This window comes from Clavelina lepadiformis, chromosome 5 (genome assembly GCF_947623445.1).
Source record: "Clavelina lepadiformis chromosome 5, kaClaLepa1.1, whole genome shotgun sequence".
Taxonomy (NCBI): Eukaryota; Metazoa; Chordata; class Ascidiacea; order Aplousobranchia; family Clavelinidae; genus Clavelina; species Clavelina lepadiformis.
Window position 1 is genome coordinate 22,013,049 of NC_135244.1, and position 16,775 is coordinate 22,029,823.

Here is a 16,775-nt window from a genome sequence, read left to right on the forward strand (position 1 = left end):
GATGTAATGTTTACAATTTTTCCTTTTACCGTTCTCACATGTTACTAAGCGCAATGTAACATTCAGTAAGCTTTGCCCGAAGGTGAAAACCTTTGTGTCTTGTAATAAATAAAATGAAAAATTTTAATTTAGTAATATATATAGACAGAAATTAAACAAACAGCATTATCAAACTGTTCAAGAAATGACAAAATACCATCGAGTCAGAAGAACATCAATATATCAATTTTCAACCGTTCTCATTCTCGCTTTAATTTGTAATATTATAAATTTATAAGCATCGGGTTGGTGTTTGTTGTTGAGTTTGAAATGTCTTTAGAAGTTTAGTTTAGGTGTATCATATGTGCAGTTTGTACGATGTTTCATGGTAGCGAGCTGAAAGCACCCGCAAGTACCAGGGTTATCCTTTGCATGAACTGAAGCACCGGCAAGCAAAGGGCACTGCATGCTTTTTATATGCTTTTGCATTTTTAACGATCCTAATATAAAGTAAAAGTTGTTTTTTAGTTACGTAAGTTGTTATATTGCGCACTAGGCTTACAATTGCTAGCAGACTGACGTATTTTTCAACGCACTTCACTACAAACAAGAAACAGAGATACTAGCGTTAAACAATATTTTTCAGCGATCGAAATGTGTCAGCACACAATTCAAACTAAGGAAAGATTCAAAGAGCTCCTTCATAATAGTGCAGTGATCAACACTTTAGAAATTCTCAACGTTTATTTGCCATGTTTAAGTCACCAATGTTTCTAAATGTTGTCAATTCTTTCATAATTGATTACCGTCGGTTTGAGAGAAAACTTGCAAGGTGAAAAACTTAACTTGCAAACAAGAAAACAAAACATGCAGGGAAGGTAAATCTTAAATCAGAAAATTTACACTTCATTAATATACTTGCGTATATAGTTTCCTTGTCCTTATATCCGCATATGCTTTCCTTGTCCGCCATTACTTTTACCATTTCGCTAAGCGAAGTAATGCATAGATTTTGTACAGAATTTACTGTAACGAATATTTCAAATTGCGATTACAGTAAAAGAAAATATTTATCATAAAACTTGGACAGATATGAAAGCAGCTCTTGGACTAAAGCAACACTACGCGGACAATCTCTCTGCTATTTCGCCAACATTAGGACGGTGGCTGTGATGAAAACATTCAATGCCTTAAACAAGGAACAAATATCTTGGGCGAATCGCTGGTTAGGGTTGTTCTAAAATACTTTAACATGGTTTTCGAAGAGAGTCTTACAATGAGTTTCAGAGGTGCTATTTAATTCTGCGTGACAAGTCCTTCGTATTTTTAAGTCTATTACATACGAAGCTGTATCTGATGCGGCCTCCAGTCAAACAGGGTAAAATTAAGATTTCTATGATTCTGTTGACGAAAACATTTAAATACCAGACTAGACCAATCAGAGAGTTGTATGGTTGTTCTTGTTTTCAATTCTGGGAATTACCCTACCAGTTGGAGTGCAAGAATGTCCAAAGTTCCAAACGTCCTAGTTCGCGTGCAAACTTAGGCTAAAAATTGCCATGAAATTAGCTAAAATTGGGTTTTTGAGTCAAAAAATCTGGTGTAGATTTTGCGCCACTATTACAATCTATCACTATTAGTCAATCATCTTTTACTACAGGAATATTAAGAAAGTCTGACCAACGCGCTCACTAGATCCGTCGAAATGAGTTTTCCGACAGCAAGTTTTCATTGATGCGATATGTACTTGAACCATGTTTGAAGACCATCCAGCTATGTGACGTCACATTATCAGCTCCCGGCGTAGCTTTTTGAAAATGGTTTTGCCAATAAATTGTTAACGAAAAAATATTAAGAAATTTGACTTATATTTTATAAGTAAGAAATTATCAGTGTTGTAGTTCGAAAATAAATTTCATTAGCATTCACATATCTATGAAGTGTCTGCAACTTGATTTTCATGAAAATACTTTGACAATAGACAAAATTTTATCTGCAAATGATTAGCTTTATACATTAATGTATTTCCCTGCAGCTATATTGGTTTGAGCAAGTTCTTGGTAATTTGTACCTTCATAACCTCTTTTTATATCAATAATTACTTCTCAAACTACTTGTTATTTCAGTAGTTCAAAAGGTTTTTTCAGGGATAACAGAACTTCTACTTAAGTAAATTATGTGATTACTTTGACCACCACTGGTCATTGTTTTAAAAACATTCTCAACATATTGTAGTGTTGGACAAATACCACATGAATGACATCCCACAATTATATATGACATTGTTTATATTTGTAACCTATTTGCTGGGGAAAGAAAATGATCGCGCAAAACTGTAAAATGAAGGGGATACAAATAAATTGCAAAACTATTACAAGTATTTAGAAAAAACGCATTCAACAAATGTGATGGCATTTCTATGTGCAGCAAAGAAGCAGTACTGATGAGAAAGCATTTTCAATACTAACATTACAATAACTCTGTATGTAAAGAAACACCAAAAATAAAAAGGTTCACTAAACAAAGTTTTTATGATGGTATAGCATTACATTTAAAACAGGAATTAAGGCGTAAACTGAAAACATCAAACAAATTCCAAGGTAAAGTTTGACAGTCATTCAGCTTTGGAAGTAGTTGTAAGTAGTTTGGGATGGGTGCAAATTATTTTTGGTCTATTTCAATTGACTGCAGTAATATACCGACAACTTTGCTCTCTTTGGAGAATAATTTATCTAATTCATAAAATAGTGTGGTCACTTTTACTCTTATTTTTCTTTGGGGCAAAGCAAAGTCCTTGTGATATCAGATCACTCATTGCTCGGGTTGACACTCCAAAGTTGAATGTGGTGCGATTTATACTTATGACCTAATTGCTAAGAAAATGAATGTGAATAGCAGGAAAATGCATATGATGTGAATACAGAATCATAAAGAAACTGGAAAATTTAATACATCAATTCAAAGACATTGAAATATGCAAAAATCAAACCAAAACGAGAAAAAAGTATTAAATTGATTCATAGTTTGTAATGTGACTTTTGCAAATGTTTAAAAATGAAACAAGATCTTTATGGAGCATAACATAACAATCATTGACATAAATGGCAAATCAACAAACTAGCTTTTTGTGGTGTAAGTAGTAATCTTAATGTTACTGTAACTTTAAATGTTAACAAATACCAAAACATTACCACATCTACACTTATAGTAGATCTGATTAACACCACAACTAAAAACTTGATTAATTACGCTCTCCATCAGTGTGTACTTTCATATAACGCTGCAAGTGGCTGTTTCGTGAAAATGACTTCAAACGAACATCGCATTGATAGCGAAATTTTGCGTTGATAAGAACGCTCTCCAGTGTGAATTTTCATTAGATGCTGCAAATTGTTGTTTTACAAAATCATTTGCAGCGAACATCACATTAATAAAAGCGCTGTCCAATTTTCACTTTCATATGACTTTGCAAACTGCAGTTTTCTGAAAATTATTTGGAACAAACTTTGCTTTGATAAGATCGCTCTCAAATGTGGACTTTCATGTGACTTTTCAAATTGCTGCTTTGCGAAAATGATTTACAGCAAACATCGCATTGATAAGGGCGCTCTCCAGTATGGACTTTCATATGTTTCTGCAAATTGCCATTATGCAAAAATAATTTACAGCAAACATCGCATTGATAAGGGCATTCTCCAGAGTGGACTTTCATATGAGACTGCAAAGTGCTGGTTCGTGAAAATGATTTCAAACAAACATCGCATTGATAAGGGCGTTCTCCAGTGTGGACTTTCATATGTTTCTGCAAAGTGCTGGTTCGTGAAAATGATTTACAGCAAACATCGCATTGATAAGGGCGTTCTCCAGTATGGACTTTCATATGAGACTGCAAATTGCTGCTTTGCGAAAATGATTTACAGCAAACATCGCATTGATAAGGGCGTTCTCCAGTATGGACTTTCATATGAGACTGCAAAGTGCCATTATGCGAAAATGATTTACAGCAAACATCGCATTGATAAGGGCGTTCTCCAGTATGGACTTTCATATGACGATGCAAATTGCTGCTTTGCGAAAATGATTTGCAACAAACATCACATTGATAAGGGCGTTCTCCAGTATGGACTTTCATATGTTTCTGCAAAGTGCTGGTTCGTGAAAATGATTTACAGCAAACATCGCATTGATAAGGGCGTTCTCCAGTATGGACTTTCATATGACGATGCAAATGGCAATGCTGTGAAAATGATTTACAGCAAACGGCGCATTGATAAGAGCGTTCTCCAGTATGGACTTTCATATGTTTCTGCAAATTGCCATTATGCAAAAATAATTTACAGCAAACATCGCATTGATAAGGGCATTCTCCAGAGTGGACTTTTATATGAGACTGCAAAGTGCTGGTTCGTGAAAATGATTTCAAACAAACATCGCATTGATAAGGGCGTTCTCCAGTGTGGACTTTCATATGTTTCTGCAAAGTGCTGGTTCGTGAAAATGATTTACAGCAAACATCGCATTGATAAGGGCGTTCTCCAGTATGGACTTTCATATGAGACTGCAAAGTGCCATTATGCGAAAATGATTTACAGCAAACATCGCATTGATAAGGGCGTTCTCCAGTATGGACTTTCATATGACGATGCAAATTGCTGCTTTGCGAAAATGATTTGCAACAAACATCGCATTGATAAGGGCGTTCTCCAGTATGGACTTTCATATGTTTCTGCAAAGTGCTGGTTCGTGAAAATGATTTACAGCAAACATCGCATTGATAAGAGCGTTCTCCAGTATGGACTTTCATATGACGATGCAAATGGCAATGCTGTGAAAATGATTTACAGCAAACATCGCATTGATAAGGGCGTTCTCCAGTATGAACTTTCATATGAGACTGCAAAGTGCCATTATGCGAAAATGATTTACAGCAAACGGCGCATTGATAAGGGCGTTCTCCAGTATGGACTTTCATATGATGCTGCAAAGTGTAGTTTCGTGAAAATGATTTGCAACAAATCCGACATTGATATGGCTGCTCACCAGTGTGAGTCCTTAAATGAACATCCAAGTTTGATTTTTTTTTAAAAGATTTATTACAAATTGTGCAGCAAAAATGCTTTCCTTTGTCTTTTTCCTTAGTTGCCATCAAATAGCCAATATTGGTTTTAATGGTTTTGCAATTTGTCTTTTCTTTACCAGAGAATTTCAAAGCTGACAAAACTTGCTGGGGAAGTAAATGAATATGCAAAACTGTAAAAATTGTAGGTAATATCAAGTACCTGTTAAGATAAAGATAAAATTTAAGTTAAAGATTAATTTTATGATTATAACATCTTTATGATTATAACAACATTTTATGATTATAAGTTTTATAACATCAACATTAACATTATAACATTCATAACAGATCAAATTAACATGTTAACTGAAAACTTTACATAAACTCAAACGAAAAGTTTGAAAGTCGGTCAATAGTAGAAGTAGTTGTGAGTTTGGGATTGGGTACAAATATTTTCTTAACCTTATTCAAATTACGGCATTTATGCACCAAAATTTGAAAACAATCTTGAAATATTGCAGCAAAAATGGTGTAAAACCCACGATTCGCTCAAGAACAGATTCTGTTAAAATAACATGGAAATGATTTTATAAAAATAGATTTATGTCCAAACAGCTTGTCAAAGTGTCATTATTTCTGAGGTCATGCTTTGTTGCGAACTTTCAAAAAAAATACAAATATAATGAGAAAAAAAAATTCGAAACAATTGTGCCTTCAACTTAAACGACTTCTCACAATTAGGACACTGATGTGGTAGCTTTATGCTGTGAATTGTCATGACACTGCAACCGTGTGCAACTGTGACACTGCAAATAACCGCTTTGTGTAAATGATTTGCAGCAATTGTCGCAAGTACTCTAAACACTGTGAAATTTCATATAACACAGTCAATTGCTATTTTCTGAAAATGTTGTGTGAATATGATTAGCAACAAATTTGACATTGATAAATGCGCTCTTTAGTGTGGACTTTCATATGACGCTGCAAACCGCTGTGTCATGACAATGATCTGTAGCTAACATTGCATTGAAAAGGGCTCTTTCCAGTGTGGACTTTCACATGATGCAATTAAAACAACTTGCAACAAATCCGGCATTTTTATGGCTGCTTAACAGTTTGAGTCCTTCAATGGGGAATTCAAGTTTGATTTTTTTAGAAGACTTATCACAAATTGTGCTGCAAAAATATTGTCCTTTGTCTTTTCCCTCAAATATCCAATATTACTTTTAATTATTTTACAATTTTTGTTTTCTTTATCAGAAAACTTCAAATCTTATACGTTGCAATATAGTTGTATTTTTGTACAATCTTTTCCAAAACTGTGATAAAACAACACGAAATTGGTTACCGGTAGCAAACAAACAATTTTTTTTATTTAACAATATCTAAGTCATTACTCATAATGATTACTTTCGTAGAACATCCAAATAAGTTTGAAAGGTATGGTATATATTAGATATGGTTTATATTAGGTTTCATAACATTTCTTTTGGTGTCTTTCACATTAACACCTGTTTTGTAAAAAATATGTATCAATCACTTGCATTGAATCATGCAACTCTTACACGAATGAAGGGCTACACTATTCCCTTAGGCCAGTGTTTCTCAAACTTTTTGCGATCGCGTACCACTCATTCGTTTTTTTTGCTACACTGCGTACCACCTGGCTCCTGAATGACTTATTTTACTCAAATGAACCGGTATTTATTAGTTATTACCGTTATTACTATACCATAACACCAATGAATAGCAAGAAAACACAATTTAATTTGATAGATGCAACGGTTTCTTCTGCACGAGCTTGTCTATCCGGGGCAACACATTACTCACAGCACATCGAAAATCATGTTCAGCTGTACGCGGTACCACTTAAAAAGCTCTCGCGTAACGCTAGTCGTACGCGTACCACAGTTTGAGAACCACTGCCTTAGGCGGAACCGGTAGGCAATTAGCCTAGGCAAGCTTATTCATCGGGACCGGATAAAACCTGGACACGACGCAATCCGCGGATCGTCCATGGACGATTCTTGTGTAAGCAGCCATGGACAATTTCATCATTTCCATTATTATAGGATTACAATTTTAGGATAAGCTTAAATAGTACATATGATGAAAGTGTCCATGGACGGTTTTGGGATAGGCTTAAATAGTGGATATTATGAAACGATTTGTTCATAAGCTGAGCTGACAGGAGAGAAGTGACTATCATCGTCCATCCAATAAAAACTTTTTTAAAGCAGTAATTTCGAGATCAACCATGAACAATTTTAGGCTAAGCTTAAATAGGGTATACGAAAACTCGTCCATAGATTATTTCGGGATAGACTTGAATTAGTGGATATGATAAAAGTGTCCATGGACAGTTATGGAATAGGCTTAAATAAAGAAAATGATGAAATTGTTTATGGACGGTTTCGGGAAAGGCTAAAACAGTGAATATGATGAAACTTCTGGATATTGTAAGTGTAGGCTATTTTAGATAATTGTTATGTGCTAATGGCAAAATCTTTCGTGACACTTGGGATGAATGGATGTTTCCGCATAGAAAACATGAAAAGCAACAAGACAGTTTGAATTGTGGCCCAATTGCTTTAAAGGTATTTTTAGACAGGATGTATCCAAAATTGTGAAGATTAAATATATAATCACTATTTGGCATCACAATGAATAATTGTGTATATTCCTAAAATTATATTGGATTATATATATGAATTGAAATTATATATATGAATTGTGAAAAATAGCTTTTCTATCTTTAAGTGGCATATTGCAGGAAGCTCGAAGAATTCTTAACAAGAGTTCTGTCGAGGAACAGATCGACTTCGATACTGATAGCGAGTCCTGCAAAAATTATCACATGGACTTTGGTAATTTACTGCTCTATTCCACCGGTGAGAGGTTGTTGGGTTTTTAATTAGAACTGCAGTATTTGTAGCATGTTAAAGTATACCACATAAATTTTCAGAAGAGCACTAATCCATACTGGTATGTGCAAAGTTAGTGTAAAAAAGATTTATAGGAAAACGACCAACATTTTTAACCTGACTTTAAACAGATTGATGAACTATTTTGTTCGTTGTTGTATTTGTAACTGGCACATTGTGGATCTTGAAATTTGTTGACTAAATATTTTTAAAAATTGAATACTTCTGTTATTTTGTTTGCTTCTGTTTTCACAAGAAAAGGATTTTCATGTAAAAATGCAGATAGATTTATTTCATTTTGCAGACTATGATGTATTGCAGAGCTTTTGCAACATATGCCACAATCAACACCCATCTGAAGTTGACCAGCAAAAGACTATGGGTAAATCTTGCTCATCATATAATACATTAACTTGGGCAGATTTAACCATAATTGCATGCAGTTTAGTAGGTATTATTGGAAGTTTGTTTTCAGTTTTACTGTGGTCTTTGCCAAATTCTGAACTTTTCACTTTTAGCTTTGATACTTCAACATGACCATGATAATCTATATTGTTGGACTGAAAAGTCTTCACACGAGTTAAACCTGGCACTGATTCCTTATCATTCGATCCCCTGGTTACCAAGCTAACCTTTGTGCAATTTTGATTGTCACATATTTTTATTTGTTTTTATATCGTATTGCCCAAATTTAATTGTTTTGCTATTCCCAATAAACAGACCTAGCTTCGTTAATGCATTGCAACTGAGTATCGAACACAAGCCATGCACTAAAGTCAGTCTGCGTCTCTGTTTGCTCATTATTGTTTTCAGCTGATACACTATGTTTCTAAGTTCAGATAATTGTCTACGAGTAAACAGGTCCAGCAAAACAAAATACGAATCCACTAAATACGAATAGTAAATTTACGGTCGACTTCGCTTAATTCGGACTCTTTGGTTCCGCTCACTTTTGTCCGAATTAAGCGAAAAGTCAATTGTTCGTTTCATGGTCATGCATAAAGGCAAAAAACGCATTTAAAATACTGTACTGTTGCATAATAAATGAATTGCAGCTGCGCTATACTGCAGTAACTGGCACTGATCGCACAAAACGTCTTCGTTTACTTTAGTGAGCAATTTCACTTTTTGTGCTAAACTTTTCTGTACAATTTTGTCCTACAAGATGGACGCGATTGTACCGAAGTAAAAGCGACTATGAAGCTGGCACGGGGTTATATGAGTTCATTGTCGATTGTTACTGCATGGATCGTCATTGTTTCACCATAATCACTCATAATGCAATTGCATCTTGTCTTAAAACGAACGAAGTACTGTTTATTGTGTCATACTCATAACCTAATGATGGAATTGCGAACCTCTGTCCGAATTAAGCGGAGAATTGTCCGAATGAACAGGAGTTTTTTACGTTCAATTTTTGCTTTTGTTCCGTCCCGAGCATTTTGGCCGAATAAAGCGGTTGCCCGGGTTATCCGGTGTCTGAATTAAGCAGATTCGACTGTATTGGACATGCTTTAATTTTTATGGTGCTTTATTAATGAAAATGTACTCTACAACATAATAATAACTTTGTAAAAGTCAAAAGTGAAGTGTGCTGCAGAATGGCAGCCTCAAACTTTTTTTCTGTTCAATATTTAATGCTTTCTTGCCTTTGTGTTTCTAATTGAACAAATATCTGCGTATCGACCAACAAACAATATCTACGTATTGACAGCCACGTGTTAACCCTATCCTAACCGGGCTCGTGACTTTACTATTTTAAGTAGGTTGTGGCCGACCCTGCGTATACATTTTCAATCGTTAATTACTTGAAAATTATACGTAGTAAACTGATCGGATTTTGACAGGTTTGTAGCAAAAACATCTGGCTTCCTGTATATATCATAATTTTAAAACTAAAGAAAGAACATTTAGTATAAATTAAGTATTTCTACAAGTGATACATTTCTAGAAGTTTTTCTTGTTTCGCCAAATTATTTTTTTCAAGAAATTTCAGTCAGTCCCAGTACTCGTTAGTTGTCGCGTGAATAGTTAAAATTTTAACAAGTATGTGTTCAAAAACACATTTTAATCCTTAACACCAATAGTAGTAACGGTTGATCTTTTTTAATCTAGAAATGTCAAACAAAAATGTAAACGAGTAATCTTTACCGCAGCAAATATTGCATTTGCTACAGCATCTTTTACACAAAAAGTAACGAGCTATTTTAAAATAGTTACCAATGGTACTTTCAAAGTACCAACTTCCCACCTCTGTGCTTAAGAGATCAATTTACAAGATTTGATGTATAAGTGTCTAGTATAAGTATATAATGTTCTTTTTTTCAGATTGAATGCAGTCTTTGTTGTCGATGGGTTAATCAGAATTGTTTACCATTGATAGAGCATTTTTCACAGGAATGCTTTTGCAGCACCTGCAAAAAAGAACAAAAAAACTAATACAAATTTTTGTGTTTGACGTGAAAGTGAAGATAATAAACTTTAAGCAATATATGAAGAAATGAAATTGAGATTAAGTGTTACGCTGCTCACAGTTATACAATGTGTAGAGTTAAAAGTTTTTGGAATTGCACTTTATTCAGACCCAGAAAGGAAAGCTTGCTGTTCTTCGGTGAAAAATCCTCTGCGCAACAAGATGAAAGAATAGCCATCATATGCCCAATTACTTTAACTTCACCCCCGCGTTCACATTCAAATATTGAGTTGACACAACGCCTTTCAAATACAGTACATTAAAATTGAGTTTTTGTAGGATGGACAATGATAATTAATTAATCATTTCTCTCCTGTCACCTCAGCTTATCACAAAAATTGTTCATGGACGCTCTTATCATATTCACTGTTTAAGCCTGTGATAAATATATCAATTAATGTAATATAAAATTGTGTACGACATAGAATTCTCATCTATTGAATCAGTGAAGCATAAGAAAGCATTAAGAAAAGCAGACAACGACCTTGAGACTCACTTCGAGGACATTAAGCAATTCAACAGACAAAATTGTAATTGAAGTGGTTGTCCTTACAGGATAAGGAACGATAAACCAGGGCTTCTCAAACTTTTTTGCTCGCGACCCCTTTCAAACTTCTTAAGTTTTCCGCGACCCTTCACGTTTAAATTGATTAGCAGCGCAAAATATACATTAGTCATTAGTAGGGCAACCAAAAGTCAATATGGTCAATTTTTTTTTACCTGCTCAGAATGCTATGAAACAAGCACAAAACAAGTTTCAGCTTTGTACGACGTGTGGTATAGAAGTTATTAGGTCAGATAAAGTCAAAATGTTACGTTAGGTCAAAATACGGTCAAATTGTTTCGTTAGGTCTTTTTTTTAGGTCAAAATCTATTAAACTTGTAATTTTGTAACCATTTTGTAATATTATTCTTCTGTTTTTCTCTTTTCTTGTACCGCAAACAATTCCAGTCCCGCAAATTTTACTTAGAACCAAAGCCACAAAGAGAGGGAAGGCTTTTCAGCGCGTTTGGTGACGTCACGATGTGACGTCATTGCATTTGAAACTGCAAGTTGTCAATCTTAATACGCAGAAACGAAAAAAAAGTCAACACTAGAAAAGCATTTTGTCATTTTTAAATGCAGCTTTAGATTAGAAAGTTGCTGTAGACAGTGTAGAGACTATCAGTATAGCGTTTTTCAAAATGAGGTCAAAATCTAAACTTTTTAGGTCAAAATAAGGACAAAATGTTAATTTTTTAGGTCAAAATAAGGTCAAAATATAAACTTTTAAGGTCAAAATGAGGTCAAAATTTAAAATTTTTAGGTCAAAAAACTGGTTGCCCTAGTCATTAGTGACATTTATTGAGATGCAAAGACTGAATTCAAGCAACCAGTACTCAAAGCCTACTTACTACTTTACACATATGTAGGCTACTGGAAACAAAAAAGCACACACATTTATTCTGTGTGATTGGTGCGACTGCTTTCTGCTACAAAGCAAGTCCAGCCGTGGCTCAAATCTGTTAATGCTGGTCTCAAGGCGGTTTCAATATTGATTAGGCTGGAACGATATTTTGTTTTGATTGTATTTTGTACTTCGTGTAAAATTGGTATACACTCTGCCAACCCTGAAGTTCGTTACGCGACCCCTTGCGGGGTCGCGATCCCCAGTTTGGGAAGGCCTGCAATAAACAATCATTTCATTACAAGCCTATCCCAAAACCATCCATGGACAATTTCATCATTTCCATTATTTAAGCCTATTCCATAACTGTCCATGGACACTTTTATCATATCCACCAATTTAACCTTTTGTGGTCCTATTTTTTTACTGTTTCAGGCACCACAGGTATGATTTTTTATTAATGCATTTTTGGGTAGTTTTATATGCGTAGATAACGTTTGTGAACTTTTTTTGTCGAAATTCTTTAAAAAATTTTTTAGTGTTTTTATAAGAGCTACTTTACGCAATTTTTTGCTTCATGGTTTTTTTAGATAAAAGGTTTCACAACTTTTAAACAATTCTGACATATATTCAAACACAAATGCAGATTGTACTATTTGTACACAAGTCAAAGTATCACACTGTTGAATTTTTCCGGTGAATTCCTGTGTGACACCTGGTCTACGGTCAGTCTTTGTAGGTCACCCGGATGTAATATTTTTTGAAAAATTTTCCTTTAACTGTTTGTAAAACTATTACAAAGCTGCAGTGAAAACCAATCAATCAAATCAAAACTGTCGTCTGTAAGGTAGTAATAAAATATAGTAACAAGCAAAATTCCATATTGCTGTGTGCAAGAAATACTACTGGCTTATAGGAAGTTATAGCCACTCAAAAAAAGAAATTAACCTTACCAGCACACCTAAAAAAAAACTACATCTTCCTATACGCAGTTTGAACAAAAAATATAGAAATTTTGGAAGTTTAATGGCACTTTATAGCTACTTTAGTTTCAGTTCAAACGCACCAGAACTAAAGTAGTTTAACATTTACTGTATCTGATTCTGAACACAATAGTATTAATCGGAAATATTGGTAAATTAGATCTTAATCACATGGCTAACAATATATACGCATTACAACAGGTTCACTGACAAGTAACTCATAATTAGTACTGCATGCAGATGCAACACTCACTTAAACAAGTTAGGCTAACAGCTGTAATACACTAAATTAGCTGGGATAAACTGATACGATAACACAAACACTTGGCGTTAACAAGTTACAGGTCATCGGCTCTAATTGAACACGACGCTAGACAAAGAAGCACGACGCTATAGTCGTCATTGGTTCATATAAATCATTATCACAAATCATATAATTTGACTATACAATACTATACGCATTTGCATGGTTCGTTTATCGATTACTGAGAAGTGAGGTTGCTGTTTACGTTGTTTTTGACGATTCAAACGTATGTAACCTATCAGTTGCCAACATGTACTTGCAGTTTGTGAAGATTGACTACCTATCTTTAATATTTCTATACAGTAAATAGTGTAATACTAGTTCTAGTGGAAGTAAAAAAAATGTATTCGTTTATAATTACCATCCATATGTCTGGCAAATGATACCAAACAAAAGAATGACAGTTATCCTAGCACTGACAACAGTAATATACTTTTGGCCCACAATCTCCACCACAAATTATGTTGACAACTTCTTTAAAGCAGACACAGCAACGGTGTCGCTCAGGTGATTAAAGGGTTATGGAAAACTTAAACAACTTTTTTTAAGTGATCGCCAATATGAAAACCACTTCTCTGATTTTGTAACTCAAGTTTTCTTGCAACCCTGTGATAAAATGAATGTTAAGTGAATATTTCCAGTAAAAATATTGAATAGAAATGTCAAATATACTGGAAATCTCTTTTCGTAAATTGGCGCCCAGTAAAAAAAGTGTTTTCTTCAACAGCCACAGGCTAGTCTGTCTACAAACCGCCCCCCCTGCCAGGCTACTTAAAAATTCCATCCCCACCTTTAGCAGCCCATGTGTTTATGCTGGCGATCTCAACTGCCACAGTACTACCTGGGGCTACAGCGCTACAAACCACAATGGCGCAGCATTTGAAGAATGGGCTTCGGCTTCCGATGTCCACCTTTTGTTTGACACCAAACAGCCAGGCAGTTTCTGCTCAGGCATATGGAACACCACCTCCAACCCTGACCTGGCTTTCACAAACCTCAACACTGGTTCTAGCCCGAGACGTTTTATTCTGGATAAATTCCCAAGATCTCAACACAGACCATCACTAATAAAACCAATGAACCCAATAGAACCTTTGAAAACAAAACCAGTCAAAAGATGGAACTTCCGGAAATCCAGATGGCAACAATACACTCGATTGGTCGAGTCTGGATCTGAAAAGCTACCAGACCCCAACTTGAATGTAGCCTACTCTGCATTCTGCCAATTACTCACTGACGCTGCAAAGAAGTCCATACCACGTGGCCGTCGTCAACACTACATCCCCACATGGGATGATGAATGTAATAACCACTATGACGCATTCGTGAGTGCTGAGCAACCTAATGATGTTGCCTCCAAGGCCACATACCTGCTAAACTGCCTCGACAAAAAACGTAGGAAGCGCTGGGAGGATACTGTAAACTTGTAAAGGACATTGATTTCACGCATTCCAGCAAAAAAAGCGTGGAAGATCTTTAACGACCTCACTAGACGAAACTCCCAATCAAAACCATGCCCAATTACAGCATATTCCATAGCCGGACAGCTCCTAGCCAATGGCCGTTGTAGTAATGCAGACATGAACCATGCACGCCAGGTAAAGCAGGAACGCAGTGCACTATGGAAGGCACCTGGACCAGACGGACATCTTTCCCTGCCATTCACCATCCAGGAACTCTCCAGTGCTATCAAGCAGCTGAAGAATGGGAAAGCCCAAGGACCGGATAACATTCCCCCCAGAGTTCCTCAAGCAGTGTGGCCCCAAATGTCAAACATGGCTGAACAACCTATTTTCATCCTGCTTCCGCTGCATGGCGATCCCGAAGATCTGGTACAGGGCCAATGTTATCGCCTTGCTAAAACCTAACAAACCCGAAAACAACCCCAAGAGTTATCTTTCTACTTTGTGTCCCCTACAAAGTCATGGAGAGGCTCCTGATTGCCCGGCTTGACCCACAGCTTCCACAACAACTGGATTCCGACGGGGACGATCAACTGTACAGCAGGTGCTGAAGCTCACCGACAACATCGAGGACTGCTTCGAGCGAAAACAGAAAGCGGGTTTTGTCCTGGTGGACCAGCGAAGCAGCAAAGCAGCCGCCTGCGACGTCTGAAAAATGGCATACCCCAGGGCTCTACCTTGTCGCCAATGCTTTTCAACATCTACATCAGCGACTTACCACAAACAACATCACACCAGTATGGCTACGCCGACGACCTGGCCCTTCTCTACGCCAACACAAACTGGAAGAATGTGGAGGAGGCGCTGACAAAGGACATACAGTACATCGCGGACTTTCTTGAAAAATGGAGACTAAAGTTGAGCATTACAAAAACAACAACTACCGCGTTCCACCTCAACAACCGTGAGGCGAACTGTCAGTTAGCTATCTAACTGAACGTAACTGTGTTGCCTAATATCCGGCAACCACGGTACCTGGGAGTGACACTGGACCGCTAGCTAACGTATAGACCCCATATTGCAGCCCTTCGAAGCAAGATATCGGCAAGAAACAACCTTCTAATATGTCTGTTTGGGTCCTCATGGGGAGCATGCACCTCCACCCTTCGTACTGCAGCGCTTGCGATTGTCCACAGTGCTGTAGAGTACGCTGTTCCAGTCTGGTGTAGAAGTGTGCATGCGAAGAAACTGGACACCATCCTACATGAGACCCTCAGGATCATTACTTGCTGCCTCCGCCCCACTCCTGTTGCGTTTATACCAGTATTGGCAGGCATCGCTCCGTCCAATTACCGGAGAGTACAAGCAACACACAAGATTGCTTGCCAAGCCATGGACAACACCAATCATCCCCTGTACGGAACCCTAAGCAGCCAACTTCACAGTGGCCGTCAACAACTGGTTTCTCGCCGCCTTTTTAGCAGACACGCTACGGCACTTGTAAACACCCGCTTTAACATCAACACTGCATGGTGCAACGACTGGAAAGAAGTGTCCCCCCCAGTTCAATGTGGAGCCCTCCACCACCTCCCCTGCTGGCGCAGACCTTCCTCGAAAGGTCTGGACAAACCTGAACCGCCTCAGAACTGGAGTAGGCCGTTTTGGCGAATGCATGCACCGCTGGGGTCTCAAAACATCACCATCATGCATTTGCGGTGCAGAATCACAAACAGCAGAACACATCATCTTCAACTGTCGTGTCCTACACCCACCCATAGGCCAAGAGAACCTGAAGACCCCTGACGAAGAAGGGAAGAAATGGCTGCAATTGGTAGCTGAATATACTTGAGCCGACCTCATACGAAAGAAGAAGAAGAAGAAGTGAAGTGGGCTAGAAAAATACCAATAGCGTAACAGGCTAGGCATGTACTGTAGTAGCTTTTCCTGATTTTAGAATCCGGCCAGACTGGAAATCATGGCACTTTTCGACAAGATATTAAGGGTGCAAGATGGCCAGTAATGGAAAGGCGGTTGAGTAATATTTGGGTGCACTTTGCCGTTGGCTGTATGTAGGCCTAGCGCCATACCTTATGCGATACAGTAGAATTCGCCTATAGTGACTTCGGCTATAGTGACACTTCGCCTATAGTGACACCTGTTGCAAAGTCCCGTTTGCAAACCATAAGTTTTACGTAGAAATGACTTCGCCTATAGTGACATCGTGTATAAGAACACTTTGCTTACAGTGACACCACATTTCTG

At 37.0% G+C, this 16,775-nt stretch overlaps 2 protein-coding genes and 1 long non-coding RNA gene across 4 annotated transcripts; 1 reads left to right on the forward strand and 2 right to left on the reverse strand.

Moving 5' to 3' along the window:
* Nucleotides 1–1,811: 1,811 nt before the first annotated feature.
* On the reverse strand, nucleotides 1,812–6,324 carry LOC143460413 (uncharacterized). Its single transcript, XM_076957908.1, has one exon. The coding sequence runs from the start codon at nucleotides 5,123–5,125 to the stop codon at nucleotides 3,506–3,508; it is 1,620 nt and encodes a 539-aa protein (XP_076814023.1). The 5' UTR covers nucleotides 5,126–6,324; the 3' UTR covers nucleotides 1,812–3,505.
* Nucleotides 6,325–7,505: 1,181 nt separating this feature from the next.
* Nucleotides 7,506–8,499, forward strand: LOC143459596 (uncharacterized). Its single transcript, XM_076956812.1, has 3 exons — nucleotides 7,506–7,635; nucleotides 7,812–7,929; nucleotides 8,267–8,499. Exons 1-3 carry the CDS (start codon nucleotides 7,570–7,572, stop codon nucleotides 8,497–8,499), a joined length of 417 nt encoding a protein of 138 aa, XP_076812927.1. The 5' UTR covers nucleotides 7,506–7,569.
* Nucleotides 8,500–9,992: 1,493 nt separating this feature from the next.
* On the reverse strand, nucleotides 9,993–11,345 carry LOC143460414 (uncharacterized). Of its 2 annotated transcripts, XR_013117877.1 has the most exons (3): nucleotides 10,756–11,345; nucleotides 10,547–10,677; nucleotides 9,993–10,376 (listed from the first exon to the last, which is right to left on the reverse strand). It is a non-coding gene; the product is annotated as an uncharacterized LOC143460414 (long non-coding RNA). The 2 variants fall into 2 exon arrangements; XR_013117878.1 differs by having other exon boundaries at nucleotides 10,495–11,345.
* Between the last annotated feature and the right edge of the window lie 5,430 nt (nucleotides 11,346–16,775).

Excerpts from the sequence above, each read along its gene's own strand:
- LOC143460413 (XM_076957908.1), bottom strand. The coding sequence starts at position 5,125 with ATGGCAACTAAGGAAAAAGACAAAGGAAAGCATTTTTGCTGCACAATT.
- LOC143459596 (XM_076956812.1), top strand. The coding sequence starts at position 7,570 with ATGTTTCCGCATAGAAAACATGAAAAGCAACAAGACAGTTTGAATTGT. Across the intron at positions 7,636-7,811 it reads GTGGCCCAATTGCTTTAAAG|GAAGCTCGAAGAATTCTTAA; the intron begins GTATTTTTAGAC and ends GGCATATTGCAG. Across the intron at positions 7,930-8,266 it reads TTTACTGCTCTATTCCACCG|ACTATGATGTATTGCAGAGC; the intron begins GTGAGAGGTTGT and ends TTCATTTTGCAG.